The sequence below is a fragment of the Cygnus atratus genome, chromosome 19, assembly GCF_013377495.2.
Source record: "Cygnus atratus isolate AKBS03 ecotype Queensland, Australia chromosome 19, CAtr_DNAZoo_HiC_assembly, whole genome shotgun sequence".
Lineage (NCBI taxonomy): Eukaryota > Metazoa > Chordata > Aves > Anseriformes > Anatidae > Cygnus > Cygnus atratus.
Window position 1 is genome coordinate 1,218,047 of NC_066380.1, and position 16,659 is coordinate 1,234,705.

At 49.1% G+C, this 16,659-nt stretch overlaps 1 protein-coding gene across 3 annotated transcripts in view; it reads left to right on the top strand.

Annotated features, from left to right (window-relative positions):
• Nucleotides 1-16,659, top strand: part of NR6A1 (nuclear receptor subfamily 6 group A member 1) — an 81,514-nt gene that overhangs the window by 743 nt on the left and 64,112 nt on the right. For 2 of the 3 annotated variants that reach the window (XM_035555435.2, XM_035555436.2), the window contains exon 2: nt 16,297-16,356. The exons of the other annotated variant lie outside the window; for it this stretch is intronic. In XM_035555435.2, coding sequence (XP_035411328.1) covers nt 16,297-16,356 — 60 coding nt within the window. The remainder of the gene's footprint in view (nt 1-16,296; nt 16,357-16,659) is intronic. 3 annotated transcript variants of the gene reach the window in all.

Consider the following 16,659-nt stretch of genomic DNA (forward strand, 5'->3'; position numbering starts at 1 on the left):
CGGGGGCACCCCCCCGTGCCCGGTGCCGGCCGTTCGGAGCGGCCCCGCGTCCCGGTGGGTGCCGTGCCCGTGGCTGCGGTCAGCCGTCCTGAACGGGTGGTGTAACAGCCTTTTACTCCTTCGCCTTCAAAAATGTGAAACGCTGGCGCGGTGTTGGGCCACTGCGTGACCTTCAGTCCCTCTAAAGCTCGCTGCAGGCGGGGGAGGAGCGGGAAAGGTCGGCTTGTCACCGTGTGAGCTTATAAAGTACCTGCAGACGGTAATGGAGAGCGAGGAGTCTCGATGTTTCCTTGTCCCAACAAAGATTCAGAGCTCTTTTGATGCCCTGAGGTAGGATTTCTTCTCTCCCTCTTTTAAGGAAAAAATACTTTACGGAATCACGCCCAAAAGTAGGTTGCGTTATTGGCGGCGATGCTAAAATCCATTAATGAACTTAAGCCCTGCACGTGGCTTCTGTGCTAACCCCGAGCAAACTGCCACAGGTTTACCGGGCTCTGCAGGGAAAGAGCCTCGGAGGAACTTTGAAATGCGGCCGCGGGATCTGAGGGCAGCAGTTACTGGCAATTACAGCCTCATTATCTCAAGGGGCATTTCGCATGTCCTCAGAGTCTAAGGCGATGGCTTTTCCTTACCGCTGTGAGCGCGTCCCCTTCTGTGTAAGAAACTTATTTTGTAATTGGGTGAATCGAAGGCAGACGAGTCCAGTCAATTCTTTTTTTAAATAATTTTGTTAGGGCTTTCACTTTTCCTGCACTGCTAGCAATTAGGGCTTGGCGGGATCCCCTTAAGACCCATTTCCCTGGAGTTTCATTTGGTATGTTGGGGTTTTTTTTTGTGAATGAAACATAAAATAATTGAAGCGGTATAAAAGCCCTCATGTCTCTAATAAAACAAGAGTAAAGCTTGTTATCTAGAACTAAGACAACTCCGGGCGCTTTGTGTGAGTAGTCTTGGAAGATTTAAGTATCGGGAAACTAACTGAATTATTTAGTTCCCTTAATGTTCCCGATGGGTAAATTTCTGATCCGGGTGAACTTTGCAGCAGAAAGAAGGACAAAGTTGTGAGAGCACAGAGAATGCAGAGTTTTCAAAGAAAAATGCCATTGCTTGCATCCCTTCCCTCTCCTACGGCTCTCTTAGAAAGTTTACTGGTACGCACTGACATTTTTAGTGGCTCTTTATGCTTGGTTGCTTTGCATCTGATGAGATAAGCCTTTGCTTAACAAAGACTATTTCATTGATACAGCTAGGTCTTAGTTTACTTGCTATAAACATTTCTTTGAAGGTTTAGGAAGAAAAACAAATTGAGTTGTCGAATGGCAACACTGCTAAAGTCAAATGTCTCTGAATAAACAAGAAGTTGCGGTGTTATTTCAGCTCGGTTTTGACTTGCGTAACGTGTGTGGCTCTTGCTTTTGTAAATAATAATAGACAATAATAAACACCAGAACTTTGAGCTTGTGGATGTGGTGAAAAATAAGATTTATAATTTAGGAAGAACTGATTCCTCTGTTTGTTTTGGTTTGATGGTTAGATGGAAAAATACCTCTTGGTGTAAAGCTGGAATTCAGTATTGATGGCTTCTGTAGATCATTAATCGGGGGAAAAGGCTTTATGCGTGCCTTTTTGTATTAAAAACAAGACTAGCAATGTATTTAGCAGGCAGTGTGTGATGTGGAGCTGCAACAATTTTTTTCTGCTATGAATTGTTGTAAAGTTACTCTACAATAGAAAATAAAACGGAATCTTCTGGTCAGGAGGCTGTTTTTACTGCTTGTTGGGAAGCAACGTTGAGCTTTTAGTCATGTGTCTAGCAGGTCACTTTTGATTTTTTTTTTTTTTTTTTTGGGGGGGAGGCAAATTTGCAAGTGGTTTAGTGAATTACTGTTCAACTCTTCGTGGTGGCAGCTTTGAACAAATGCTTTTACACTAGCATTCTCTGAGAATGAGAGCACAGTTTATCCTGTCGATAAACTGCCTATTTAAATAAAGCCTTCAGCAGTGTAATCTGGTAATTCTAATGAAGTCATTTACATAAAGAATTGGCCCAGGATTTCGTCAGATGGTTGCTGGTGAGCTGAAATGCATTCTTTCCCTCCAGCTGTATTAAACCAGCCTTTTGATCCTTCCCTTTTTTTTTTTTTTGAGCCTTTAAGCCACAGTGGTTATCACTTCGCAGAGTTAATTGAGAAAGGGAAGTTGGGGGACAAGAGGACCTGCGAGGTTCAGCTTTAGTCTTAATTATTACAGTTCTAATTACCTAATTAGAAGACTTCAGATTTTGTTGATAAAAATGGTTCTGTACAGTTTTTTCTGGAAAGAGGAAATACACTGCTGGTCGGCTAGCCTCAGTGAAATTCTGTGTTGGTAAATGATTGCCAGTAACTTATCTCGAAGGCAGACTATGCCTGGAGTACCCTAATTCTGCGGCAGCTCTTTGATAAGGAGCTTCGCTCACAGGAGGTGAAGCCCGCGTCCTTCGCGAGGCGTGAGTGGCGCGTCTGCCTCGCGTCGCCTCCTCGCCCCAGCTACTGCCTTTGTGGGGGCGCTGGAAATTTAACTTGGAGAAGTTGCTGGTCGCTGTGAAGGATTAATGCTTTTAGCTGTTTTTCCCTTTGTGTGAAAATGCTAAAAATTCACCAGAGCTCTAACGTCAGGCTGACTGCAAAGTGCTGTGCTGTCCCTGTCTGGAAGCACGTCTCCCGGCTGAAACTTGATGGGAACTTTAAATATTTCAAGGAAATACAACCTCGAATTTTACGTCCTTGGACGTCAGTCTGAAAGCTCTCAGGAGGTAGGAGTGCGGAGGCAGTCCGTGCTCTGGCAGAGAGCTGCGGTGGGCGCGCTCTGGCGCAGTGCTCGGGGCGCGCTCTGCGGGGCTGCGCTGGCTCCGGCACGCCTCTGAGGAGCACGTGGCTTACCTGGGTGCCTGGTGGCTCTCAGGGCTGTCGTAAGAAAATGGAGAAAGTTGTGCTGCGTGCAATTGCTGCCAAGCGCTGCCCGCGTCCTCTGCAAGTCTTCTCCTTTGGTCTCCCAGCCATAACCTGACTTCGTTCTTTGGCAAGGCACAGTAAGAACTGCTCTGAATATATCGCTACTGTAAACGTGTTACGTACGCTCTTGCTATGAGATTTTGTGTCCTGAGCCAGCTCTATAAACAGCCTCAGAGAGCTGCCTTTCTGCTGGGCACAGGCAGCAACTGGCCTCACCTGCAGGCAGCTTCCCTCCCTGCAGCACCGTGTTCTTGGCTACCGAGCCTTGGCTTAGGGTGGGTACCGGCCTAGCCGGGGTCTTCTCTCATTTCGCAGTGGAACGTAAGCTTTTTAAAGTAGTTTTTTTCCTGGAGTTGGAGCTCTGGGTGTCAGTTCAGCAGGAGCCGAAGTTGCTGTGTTCGTTCCCAGAGCCCTTTGGGCCCGAAGAGAGCTTGGTCCTGGTGCGCTGTGTGGCCGTGCCCCGCTCACTGCGGCGTGCCAGGTTCGCTGAGATAGAGTTCCTAGTGGCCGACAGGGTTGGCTGACGTAGATTAAGCCAAAATCAGCAGGCTTCAGTCTGGCTCTTTTATTTCTGTTGATGTCTTCCAAGAAGCGTTTGTTCCGTACCCTGGCGGTGACGGGCGGTGGTGGCAGAGCCACGACCCGCTGGCCCTGCGCTGCCTGGCGCTCCTCTCCCGGGAGCGTTGCTCCTCCGTAGCACCTCAGGCCGGGTTTCTGAATCACCCAGCAGTAACGCTGGGTGCGTGCTTGGTGTTTTTCAGGGAGGGTTAATTGCGAATGCAGCCTCTAGCACCCGGCTTTCCCAAGCAGTCTCTGTCAGCTTGGCCACTCGGGGCAGGGCCCAGCTCGGCCCGCGTGGGGTGGCTGTGAAGGCCGGTCATAAAGCCCACCTGGTATTTCGTTAGGGACGTGGCTCTACTGCTCTAAATGGGGAAGTCTGTACGAAGTGTAGGCTGCTGGGAGGTGGATTTGAAAGGTTCATGAAGCTCGGTGCTGGGTTTACAGTGGTGCCACCGACCCGTGTGAACCGGGAGCCGAAGCTTAGCCTTGTAATTGAGGCCTCGTTAGAAATTCTTGTTCGGTGCTTCCCAGGCAGAATGTTCTTTTGAGCTTTCAAGTTTGTTTTCTGAAAGCGTCTCTAGAAAGAGAAGAGACGCAGACCTGTGGCTGGACGCGTTTCCCTGCCCTACAGGGCTGCAGAGCGGTGAGGGAGCAGCCGGCGGTGCGGGCGCGCCAGGCAGCCTGCCGGTCCCGAGGTGCAGGAGCGGGCTGACGGCGCGGCTGTTCTGTGCCTCCCGCCTTGCCCGCGGCTTCAGGAGGCTTTTCTTTGCCTGCTTCTCTTTCCCTGCTTCCCCGATGCCTGCTGCATTGCCTCGTTACCTTAACGCTGGAGCCAGCCTTTGGTGTTTCATCTTGATTTACACAGCAGCTCTCCCCAGCGCACCGTCCCTGCCACAGGATGATATCCATAAAAATGACACTTCCTAGTCTTGGAAAAGCTCCCCAGGCCCGGTGGAGACGTGTAAAAAGGGCACCCAGCAGGAGGAGAGGCCCACGGCTTGAAATATTCATCAATCATTTTCCTGGCACCAGGAAACCGATCGGCCCTTCTAAGGGGCAGGGCGTGATCGATCACCCCGTGTGGGAAATGGGACCGCTGCCCTGCCAGGAATGCTCCCGCGTCGGCAGGGAGAGGCGCCGTGTCCGTGTCCTTCCCCGGTGGTGACTTGCACACGAGGCGCAGCAGGCTGCCTTCTGTGTTTGAAAACAAACAAACAGCAAAGTTGTGAAGAAAACTGATTAATCACCTATATGCAATCTCAGCTCAGACTAAAGATGTTTCCGGCACTTGAGCTGAGCTGTGTTTTGCTTCTGGATTTATTTGGTGTTTCTGTAGCTGACAGCAGGCTGTTCTCGTCTCCTGTTCCCAAGCCTCCCTGTCCTCTACCCGCAGGTACAGCAGCTCGCTGCCTGCCCCTGCAGGAGCAGAGTTACAAAAGCTTACAGCTTCTTCATGAAACGAACTAAGTTTGAAGTAGCTTGTGCTGCAGACTGATACTGGGGAAGGAACGGACCTCTGGACGCTGGTCCTTTTCTTGCGTGTTTAACCCGTGCTAAAAATAAAAATATATACGTAGACCTAGAGATTGCACAACAATAAGCAGTCACTGCCAGCCTCTGTAGGGTATTTTATTGTAGCAGGCGGATGGGGGTTACTTGAACTCTTATCTAGTAAATTGCTGTAAACTGAAACAAGCAAGTTGTTTACAACTGCGCTTTCTATGAGGACTCCTGCAGTAGCCGTTGTGTAAGGAATACCGTAATATTTATGGTGAAATAGCTGTCGCTTCCATTGCCAGAATTCCTTCACCAGAAAAACCGTTCTTGCGTGCCTGCTATGGAACGAGCAGCGCTGAGCTCGTGGCTCGGGGTCTGGCGGGGGCAGCGGGCTCGCCGTGCAGGGAGCGCGGTCCTTGGGCGGCGTCGGGCTCACGGGCGCTCGGTGCCGCTGCCCTGGTGCCCTGGAGCTGCTTCGTGCCCTCTGCTGGGGGTGGCACGGCGTGGCTCCCTGGGCCGTTTTCCTTGTTCTGTTTTAAGAGTTCCAGAAGCTTGAACCCGGTGCTGTAAGTGTAGAAGACCTGGCCTTTCAGCCCTTTGCACGTGTGCTCGGGAAGGTGCCGGGCTTTCCCTCCGGGTGGCCAGAGGCCGGAGGCCTTTGTCCCGCGCCTGGGGCTCCCGGCCTCCGGCAAGGCCCCGCGCTGCCCGTCCCCGCTGAGCCTCCCACGGGCCTCGCACGAGGCCGAGCCGGTGCCCAGGGGCTGCCGGGGGGGCACCGAGGGCTGGGGCACCCACGGCCTTCCCTGTGGGACGAGGAGTCGCGCTCTGGCAGCTCCTCGGGCGCTGAACGCGCTTTCCTGGCATGCCCATGAAACACCCAGCGAGGAGCAGCGCTGCTCAGTGCATCCTCCGCCTGCTGGGACGGCGTGCTGCTAACCCCTGAAACGGAACAAATGCTTCGTTGGAAGTACTCTGTACTTTTTGTTTTTTTAAAGTCTGAGAAACCCCGGTGTTTAGTACACGCCTTCGCGTTACGCGCTGGGGTGGTTTATTGGCCGCGGCAGCTCCTGGAGCCCGTGCCCGTAACCAGTGGGTGCCGGAGGCACGCGGGCAGCTGGGTGCATCGTCGGGTACCCAAGGGGTCGGTCCCCGTGCAGCGGCTGAGGGACAGGCTGCCAGCTGCTCTTAAATGCTGGGGACAAAATCCCAGTTAGTAGTTAAAAGCTTTGAAATGACCTTGAATCTAAAGCTGTCCTGAAGTAAATTCACGGCTTTTCTCCATTGCCAAAGCAGGTAGGTACAACGGCGTGCTGTGCTGCACGGTACAGTGCGTGGTGGCAGCCTTGGGTGAGCACTGAAGAGCAGAATTAACCAGAGTGTGGTTGGGCACAGCATGGTTGCAAGCACGTCTCAGTTTTAAGACAAACTGAAAAATAAAACGGGTTATACGTGGAAATAACCAAAGAGAATAAAATTGCATGCTCACACCGAATTGCTTAGAAACTTGACTTTATTTTTCTTTTAGAGACTTAACTGCAGTATCTTGTCCTACCTAATAAGAAATCCAGCTGATGTTCAATGTCCGTTGTTAAAAACTAGTTTCTCTTTCCGTAGTCAGTGAGGGTACTGAGCTGCTCACTATTTTCTAAGTGTGCGAATTTAAACAGCTCCAGCCCTGCCGTCAGGAGGGTGCTGTTCCTGTGGCTTTGCTCTGAAACACTGCTCCACTTCTGCGGCTTTCCAATGTAGCCGGTAGGATCTGCAAGGTTTTTCTTGCTTCAGCAGTATTCTGGTCCAAAATGATGTTGAAACCCTTTTTCTTATGTTCTTTGAGCCATTGTTTTTCTGGTTGAGCTTTGACTATTAGAAATTCTGAGTCTTTTTCTTACAAAAATGTTATCCTATTTGTCAGCAAGGAAGATAATGCCCTGTAGCTCATTAAGGTGATAAACTTCTAAGGGGAAGCTGTGATATGCTTGCAGCTCTCGTGCCTTACGTTGTAAATGCTTGAGGAATCATCTCCTGGCCATCCTGCCCCTCTCTGGAACACGGGGCAGCACTCGAGCTGCCTTCACCTCGTTCAGTCCGCTGCAGATCAGCGCACGCGGGGATCGGCTTTCTCCTTTGGTAGGGTGAGCCGCTTCCAGGCTCGGACGTGGCTTGTGGCTGCGGGTGGGGGGAGCTGGGCCGGTGCTCAAGTGGCGAGCCGCGAAGCACGCCGCTGGCCAAGCAGAACGCGGCCATCTGCGGAACGCGGGGCTGCCGAGGTGGGGTTCTTATTTCGGGGTCGTGGGGCGCTCGGTTTCTCTGTAACACGAGGAGAGAACTCAAATGTCTCCGGTTTGGGAGTGTGAGGGTGTCGGGTGCTGCTGAGCAGGGACGCTGTCGGGACAAACGCGGCTGCGGTGGCACGCCTGCCCCGATGCCGCTGTGCGGAGCTCAGCGGGAGGAGCCGTGCCCTGCGCAGCACGAGCCTGGCAAGCGCTACAGAGCACGGTGAGCGAGGGGAGGGAAACCTCTGCCGGCAGCTGGCGGAGCCGCTCGGTAAGTGCCGTGCCTGTGCCTTGCCTTGGCTGGCCCGAGGCGTGGGACGCTGGCCCAGGGGCCACTTGCCCGCTGGTGCCACGGCCTTGAAGAGGCTTTTGGGAGAGCGTGTGAGCCCCTTACCGCAGCCGGGGTGCGGGGGCCCGGCTGGCCGCGGTCGCTTGCCACGAGCACGCTCGGCGGCTGCCCGCGGGTGAGCTGCGCTCTGCGTGCCTCCTCCACCAGAAATCAGTGGAAATGAGGTGCATGAGGTTTTCGTCAAGGTGATGGTGAGGAAAGCAAATTATTTTGTCTGAGTCGGATATTTTCCATTCGCACGTCAGCTGTCCGGGATGCAGGTTTTCAAAGACACTTTCCTAAAGGAGATGGCGAACAAGTCATGAGCAGAAGGGGAGGTGCTGATACCCTGTCCTGACAGCTGGAGCTGTACGCCGAGGAGCTAATTCCTTTAAGCTGTGTTTTTGCTGCTGCATAAAAAATTGAGTGATAAATTGCTGCTACTGTTTAGCCTGGTTTTGGTGGAAAAAAACCACATGCTGATCTTCAAATGTTTTTAATCTACTTGGTGAGCAAATATGCTCAGCTTCAAACGGAAGAATAGAAACAGATTTCTCTCAGTGTATGTGACTAGTGCTTTAGAATTACAAATTTTAGTCGTGTCTTAAACTGATACAAAAAAGACAAAATTTTGTACTGCCTTTTCATGGAAACCAGCAAAACGTGAACTCCTGTATTATTGCTATGAGGTTAGATTAAACTAGAATTAAAGCTTCAGATTTGTCTTTGGAGCAGCAGCGTATACTAAAGTCACTCAAAATGAGTTTTCCACTGGGGAGAATGGTAGCTTCCTTTTTAAAAATGTAGGTATTTTCCTTGTCCTTAAGGTAATCTAGTACAAGTGGAGATAAATATCAACAAATATCCGAATGCTAGGAATGATGCTTCTATCTTGGAGTATGTTTTCTAGTTCTCAAACACTTTCTGCCATGTTTTCCGTGATGCTTAGATGTGTGCTACCACACTTAAAAGCTAATAAGAGACATGGCATCCTGCAAAATGAGATTATAGCAGCAGACAGATGCAGATGGAATGAGGCCCAAAGAGAAAGGAGTGTTTCTGGAATTGCAAGCAGCGGGAGCTAATACGGTTTGCAAACAGCAGAGACAGTAGGCAGAGAGGTAGGTGCTGAGAAAGAATCAAATTTCCCTTGATTCTTGTCTGTATGCAGTCCCCATTCCTAGGAGGCCAATAATGTAAGCTTTTCACTCCAGCAAAACCCGAAATGTCAGTATTTTAGGGCTGCGAGGCAAGTAGTCAATGAGACTGGAAGGCCACAGATCACTGAATTTCATGAAAGTTGCTTAAGTCAGTAGTCGAGGAAGGAAAACATCTTTAACAGGGCGTAAAACTCAGATCCCACAGCAGATGTGGTTAAGAGGAGCTGCGTGTGCTCTCGGGGTCCAGGTAACTGCAGCTGCAGGACAGCCCCTTCCCGTCTGGTCTCAGGGAGAGGTTCAGAGCTGGCGCTGGTCTCGTGTCCGGGACGGAGCCCAGTGCCTGCTTGCGGGGTGCTGGCGGCTCCGGCTGCAGCGTCGCCTGGAGCTGGAGGCGCACACCCGGGCACTGAGCATCCCTTGGGCACGGGGAGCTCCGGGTCGATCCTTTTGCTGCCAAAGGACAGTTTGTTTATTGCAGTCATCACCGTGAGCCACAAAACACTTTCAGGTGGCCTGTAGGAAGAAACAAAGACCTCATGAAAATGAAAGAGCACCAACCACGGCTACACCCACACTGACAAACTACGTGTTAAGCTCATTCATTGATTTGGTCCTCTCGTGACATGCAGCGAGAGCTACAGCTCTGGTGATTGATTTATACAACAGAGAATATCATATTTCTAACACCTGCCACTTCCCTGTGCTGAAAATGAGTTATAGACTTAAACACAGGATGCCAACAGTAGCTTTTCTGTATGGTACAGGGAGCATATCTGCAGCTCAGCTATCTTATTTTAGGATTGAGCACTACAGAAACGTGTTGCAGGTAGGCCCTTATAAAGCTTTCACCCTCTTTCTAATGTGGTGTTTTGATGTTCACTGTGCATTCAGGAGTTAATTTTAATGGTTCAGTCTTTCTGAGCATGTGTGGCAGCAGTGAAGGAATGTTTGCATGCGTAGTTCCTACACCTACTTCTCACGTTCTAGGATGCTGCCAGGATCCTTCCACAGAGCACGACCCCATGGCCAGTAAGTCCTAGTTACTCTTCTCTCCTTTCCAGGTTAGCACAGAGAGCGGAGTCCTAGCAAGCTTCGGCTGGGTGCAGCTGAAGCCCGGTACGGACAGAAGCTGTGACGCTATCTTCACAAAATAAAACTTGGACACTGTTAAATTCATTAACCTTGAGGTTAGGGGAAAAACTGTTTTCAGAGCTCACCACATGTCTGTGCTTGCCCAGGATCAGTTTGTCGGTGCTGGTCGTGCACCAGCTGCTGAATTACAAGGGCATGGCAAAGAGGTCCGGTCGTGCTTCCATTCTGAAGCATTGGTGGTTGGCATCCAGAACCACGCACCTCTGGGAACGCTGGCTAACTTACAGCCTGATTTCTGGCATGTTCTACATGACATAATGTGCTGTTAGTTATTGGTGGTTGAGTGTTAGTCTGGGTTGATAACGCTTCAAAGATCAGTGGCATCTCTACCCTTGTATAACATCGGTTAACTTTACTTTTTAATGTAGGTAAATCTAGTAGACTGAATAGATGGATTTTCTAAGGTAGTATGGCAAGGACTTGTGTTGGCCAACGTTTTATCAGTGACCAAAAAGTAAATATAGGATTTTCACTAATGTACAGACAGCACAAAGACTTACAGAACGATCGTGCAATTGATCTTTCAATATTGGAGTAGTCTGGGCTGTCTGCTAGGCAATATCCAGTTCAACCAGAATGTATTCCAGGTAAATGGCACGTCTGGGAGCAGAGGCAGCGTGCCTTTGGAGCGGGCAGTTAATGCTGAGAAGCGCTGGCTGCGAAATGTGTTTATGAGTAAGTGCCTGTCATTGCAGTGCTTCAGCAAAAAACACTGATGCGATCCTTTGGAAGCTGGAGGTGGGCCCTCCGTGTTCACTGCCCATCGAGCACTGCCAGCGCTGCGTTGGAATGCTAACACTGTAGTGCTGCTGAGAGCCCTGATGCTGATCGCCTAAAATGCTGGGAATTGCCCCAAAAGATCAAGGGAGCCTGATAGTCTTGTCTTATTCAGTTTATCAGAAAGACTGAGAGTAATTATGTGGTTGGATTGCAGCTGCGAAAAGAATATCTTGGGCAGAGCTTCCAGTACAAACAGGACCCGGTGTTAACAGACTGCGAACTGAAGCTCTGAATTCAGATTGAAAATACAAATTGAAACCAATGATTTTTTACTATTGGTTACTTCTACATTTTGTAGTCGTTTCTGCTCTCGAATCAGGACAGAATGCCTTTAAAAAGAGATGGGCCTTGTGAACACGGGCAGTGCTGTGCTCTGAAATCCTCACCCGTCCGTGGGAGCTGGGTGGGAAGGTGCGCGCTGTGCGGGCCGCCTGCCGTGGCGCGGTAAAGAAATGCAGAAGGCTTCTGGAAATGTAGTCTGGAACCCACGCGGTAAAGCTGACACCACAGCAACACGCATCTCCTCTCTGCCCCAATTTTTGTGTCTCAGGAGGCATTTCAGGAATCCTGTGACTTTTGATGGCATCAATAAATCAGACACCACGCTGACAGAATTTTCCTGGAATGTAAACAGACATTTAGAATAACAATGTCTGCGTAGCGTTTAGTGAAGGGAACGGTGCAGGTACAGCTCCTTAAGCATGTGGGACGTTGAAGTGCTGTGAATGCTTGCAGCTCTGTTGGTAAATAGGAACCGTGATTGTTTTCCATGTTAACAAAAATAACTCAATATTTGTCACGAAGTGACCTTACTTCCCGCTCCTCTCTCCAAGCAGCATGTTTTCAGCGGAGAGGTGAGACAAGAAGCTCCGCCTGATGTAGGGGAAAGGGGAGGAATGTCTCTGTATGGTAAAATTCGCTGATAAGGGATAATGAATCACCTTTAACTCGGCTCTGCTTAGCAGTAGCTGATCTGGAGAGCTGCGGGCTGGTCAGCCTTGCCTCAGTCCCTGGGAAAAGTATGGAGCTCATCTTCCCGAAGGATGTTTCCAGGCACAGGTAGGACAGGAAGGTAACTGGGAACGCTGACGGGGGCTTACCAAGAGCAAACCATGCCTGAGCAGGCTCCTTCCTCCTGTGCCGGGATGGCTGGACCCCCGAACGGGGGGAGAGCTGACTGCCATTTACCTTAACCGTAAGCAAGGCTTTCGGCACGGTCTGACGTGCCATCGTTGTGGCCAAATGGGGAAATGTGAGCGAAAAACTACCTCTGCTGTCTGGCTCAGAGGGTAGCAGTCGGTAGTTAAGAGGCTGACGGGTGGCCGGGTACCGAGGGGACCTGTGCAGGGGCCGTGCTGCTTGGTGCCGGCACCAGCCAGGGCACGACGGGGCGCGTGTCTGACCGGCCGGCGAGGCTGGGCTGCTGTCCTGGAGGGCACAGGAGGACCTCAGTGACCAGAAGGAAAGGATTGACTGAAACCTCCAGGTTCAACAGAGACCAACGTCAAGCCCCGCATCTGGGACGCGGTAACCCCCTGCAGCTGCGGTGCGGCTCTGCCGAAACGGCGCGGGGCCCTGCCAAGCCTCGGGGTGTCGGCAGGGTGTGCTGGGGTGACAGCTCGCCAGGGGCCGCCTCGTGCGTGGCCAGCAGGCGGTGGGGAGCGTGACGGCTCCTTGGAGCAGTGCTGGGCCCCCCCGGCACAGGACAGGCCGGTGAGCTGAAGTAAGGCCGGAGGAGGGCTGCTGGGGAGGCTGGGGGCTCCAACGCCTGACAAATGAGGACAGGCCGAGGGGATTGCGTTTGTTTAGCTTGGAGAAGAGGAGGCTAAGTGGAGATTAACTGTCGGCCTTCCAGTCCTTTAAAAGTGGTTGTAGGAACAAATGGAACCAGACTCTTTGGAGGTGTATGGCAAAAGGTCAAGACAGCGATCACAGGTTGCAGCAATGGAAATTCCTGCTGGATGTTTTGAGGGGGATACAAACGTTATCGGCAGCGATGCAGTACTGGTGTCTAGAGAGGCCATGGAGTCAGTATCCTTAGAGGCTTTCAAAGCTTTGGTGAACAGACCCCTGGTCAAACTGATCCAGCCTTGAAAACAGGTCTGCTTCCAGTGGAAGGGCACTAGGTGAGCGACAGAGACCTTCCAGCGTGAATCTCCTGATGGTTATACAAGTACGATTCTGCTGCTTCTGATCGTAGGGCTCCTGCAGTTGTTCAGGGCACCGTGCCTTGCGTGCTGTACTCCTTCTGTATGGGATGTGATGGTTACCTTTGGTGCTGGGCTGCCAAAACTCGTGCACCGATACCTTCAAAGTCCAATGCTATGTCACAGGTTCAGGCTAAGTTCATTTCTAGGAGTAGCCTCCGTGCACCCCTTCAATTAGCATAAACGGGGACAAGGGCAGGCAAAGGTCAAGAGAAGTTCAGAATAGCATAACCTCTAAAAAGCTGGCATTTCCCAACGTTCCTCATCCTGCAAAGCTCTCCTCGCTCTCCTCGCCATCGTGTTTACTATACAGCTGTAAAAGTCGAAGAACAAGGCCTGGCTTGATACAAGGGAAGTTAGAAATCGAGTGGTTGAGAATAGGTAGCATTGTTGCTTAAAACAGGAGAAATAATTGATTTATGTTATGGTGGCCAATTAGGCTGTAAAGTAGGAAAGTCTTAAAGCAACCCTGTGGCTTCAAGGCAGCCTTGTGCTCTGATTTCTGCCCAGCAAATAGCGGGTACCCCAATAAAGGTCATCAGCTTCATGAGCTAAATTATTAATTCCTTTCATGCCACTCAGGGCTTGTAAACAGTATATAATCCAAGAAAACAATTGGCACTGTTCACTTCTTGGGCAGAGGAAAGGTCAGAGGGTAAATAGTTGTATTGGCACCAGCTGCTCTTCATAGCTGAGCAGACTTTTGTCCTTTTCATCTGTTAGCGCAAACCTGTTTCCAAAGCTGTAGCCGGTTGTTGATCCATATCTCCTCTCTTAGCTGAATTGTTTTTAGGAGCCTAATGTTGCATGTAATGATGAAAATAAAAGGGCTGGAGGGGAGGGATGTGTGCAAGAACCAGCATTGCCATGCTTCATAAAGAGCTGTATGAAATATTGAACATGCTGATTTATGTGAATAAGAGACGTTTTATAATTCACCTATTCAAGGCAAGTTGTAAGGTAAGTTGTTGCTGCTTTTTTGGTGTCTTGGCTCACCGTGTTTCTGCTGGGATGGTGTTGTGTGGCTCACAGCAGGGCTTGGCCGAACACGGAGGTGATCCGAGTAACTTCAGAGCTGGGCACCAGGAGAGCTGTGACCAGTGTGCTAGCCGTGGTGAATGTTGGTAATTAAAAAATCGATGTAATTTCAAGCATGAACTGAAATTATCCTTTCAAGTGTAGCTAGGAGGTGTTGCACTTCTGTTGTCTACAACTTTTCATGTGGCATTGTAGCAAACAGTGTAAAACTTCAAGAGCCTACCCCAGCTCACTGGTGAAATGCTTACCAGTCAGAATTACTCTTCCGAAGGCACGTGTGTTATTTGGTTGCTTTTTGAATGATACTTGATAAATTATTCCAGATGTTTGCAGGTGTAGCTTACTGCCCTAAGTGCTGGTTATTCACACTGCCGCTTCTCGAGTGCTGCGGGCTGCGCTCTGCCATCTGGCTGACTGGGGGGCAGCTGACCTCTCCTTGCCAGAGAGCAGCAGGTAACCTTTAAATGACCATCTGCTGATCTGTTACTTCAACCTTTCTGAAAGCTCAGTTGTGCACAGAACTGATGTCTCCATGGACTAAATCTTGCCATTCTCAGAAGGATAAAACTAATGCTGCACTTACTATTGAAGTTATCTTGGCTATATATGAAAGCATATTTAGCTTTAAGTAGGGGGGGAAAAAAAAAGCGGCTCTTTCCAGGTATCTAAAATTGTTATACTGCATGTAAAGAATCTTTTTTACTCTCAAAAATGTGTATAGTTTGAGTTGCCTATAGCTCTTTCAGAGGGTTAGCAATTCCTGCATTAAGGAGATCATAGAAATAAGGTGGAAAACGGGAAGATGTAAAACTTTTTTTTTTCCTGTAAGCAGATCAGAAGAGCTGTAAAGTGTGCTGCATGGCGTGTGGCTGTCGGAAGTGCTACAGGATGGCTGTGCCATACACAGCTTTCTGGACAATGGTGTGAGAAACACGAGGAAGAGCCAAGCCATGCAAATGCATGTTTGTTCAGAAGTTCTGGGCAGTAAATATCTCTAGTTCAACAGAAAATAAGATAGGCATAACCCAGGCCGTTCGTGAATAAACCTGTCACTTGCTTTTATTGTGAGTGGCAGTTAAGACGTTGAACTAAAGCTGTTGGTCTTGTGTAGTAAGACCGAGGCTCCTCAGCAAAGAGCTCAGTCGGTGTGGCTGAAAATATAGCAGGATTAATTTCCATAAGCACGGTGCTATGTCTGCTCTTCGTGTTCCATGACAATGGTCTGCTGAAGGGTTTACATTCATTTGTGGTTTGCCTAATTAGAGCAGAACTTTGCACTTCCCAGTGTAAACAGAAGTCCTCAGTGAATTGCTGCTGCCGAACGAATCAGAACTGTAAGAATGTGAAACGCGTGGTTTGGCCTGGCAGCAAACCCTGGCTGCGGGCTGAGCAGGCTCCTGGGGCTGTGTTCTGTGGCTGAGGAATGTAAACTCGTAGTACGCGTTTGCTGGCTCTTAAATATGACAATTATATAAAAATTGTGGTATCTTCCATCCTAAAAATGATGGAGAGGGAGACTGATTTGTTGAACTTGGGCATTTGTGGTGATGGGATAAGAGTAAATGTTGTCTTTTTTTTTTTTTTGAGAGAGAGATCCAGCCCCAAAGAGAATAATTCTTCATGCTACCTAATCTCAGATTAAAACTGACCCCATTACTAGAAGATGACTTCCTTGGTTTGGATCTTGGGAAGTTGGGTCTTTCCCAAAGTGCAGAGAATACCTGGCTCTTGGTTCAGATCACACTTTTTTTTTTCATTTGCAAGCACAGGAAGGTAGTTCTGTTTCTTTTCTCAGATGTTAGAAAATAAAGCTTTTCGGAATGTCTTTTGTCTTTAAAGATAACTTGCTTCAGGTACTGCTTCAGATCAAATGCCAGCATTTTGTATGCTTTTGGAAAGGAATCTGTCCTCCTATCAGGAATCTTTTGAAGGTGCGCTGGACACAGTTGTCATCTCTTTTCTTCTGCAGTAATGCTCCGCTTACCAGATGCTATTGTATACAGTTTAAAGCAGACAGAATTTAGGATTTCTTCATGCTGAAGTGTTCTGAAATCATGTTCTTATCTAACTTGCAGTGGTTTTGCCGGAATGGCAATTCTGAAAAGCAAATCTGCAGGTAATGGGTATGTGAGATAATATTGTAAAAGGGAAAAGGGCAGCGTTGTTAAAAACTGCTTCTCAAAGCTACTTCCATAGATAAGAAAGATATGCCTATTTAAATTAAATGTACGTTTTCAAAATTAAAAACTTCTTAAGGCACTTGGTAAAACGCACATCACAACTTTCTCATTTTCACTTTCTCATTAGCTACAGATGTGGAGCAGATGAGTTCCTCTTCTCCTGTCCTTCCTATGAACTCCATGGGCAGTAAGTACCTCTTTTTCTTGCCAAATATAATGAGGTAGAATTTCTCACTCTGAGATCATGTAAAGAGATGAATTCATACTTCACTGTAGAGACTTTGAGAAGTTTTACAGCTAATGCTTACTCACAGAACTGAGGATCTGATATTTCATTAGCTTTCTCACAGAAGTAGCACAGTCCAGGTCTGTACATCGCTGTTTACACCAGCACAAGGTAGGTCGGGTAAGATTTTACCATGAGAGATACATCAGTGAAAGCTGTAGAGTAGATGCCTGAATGTTAGTGATACAATGATTAAAAAAGAAC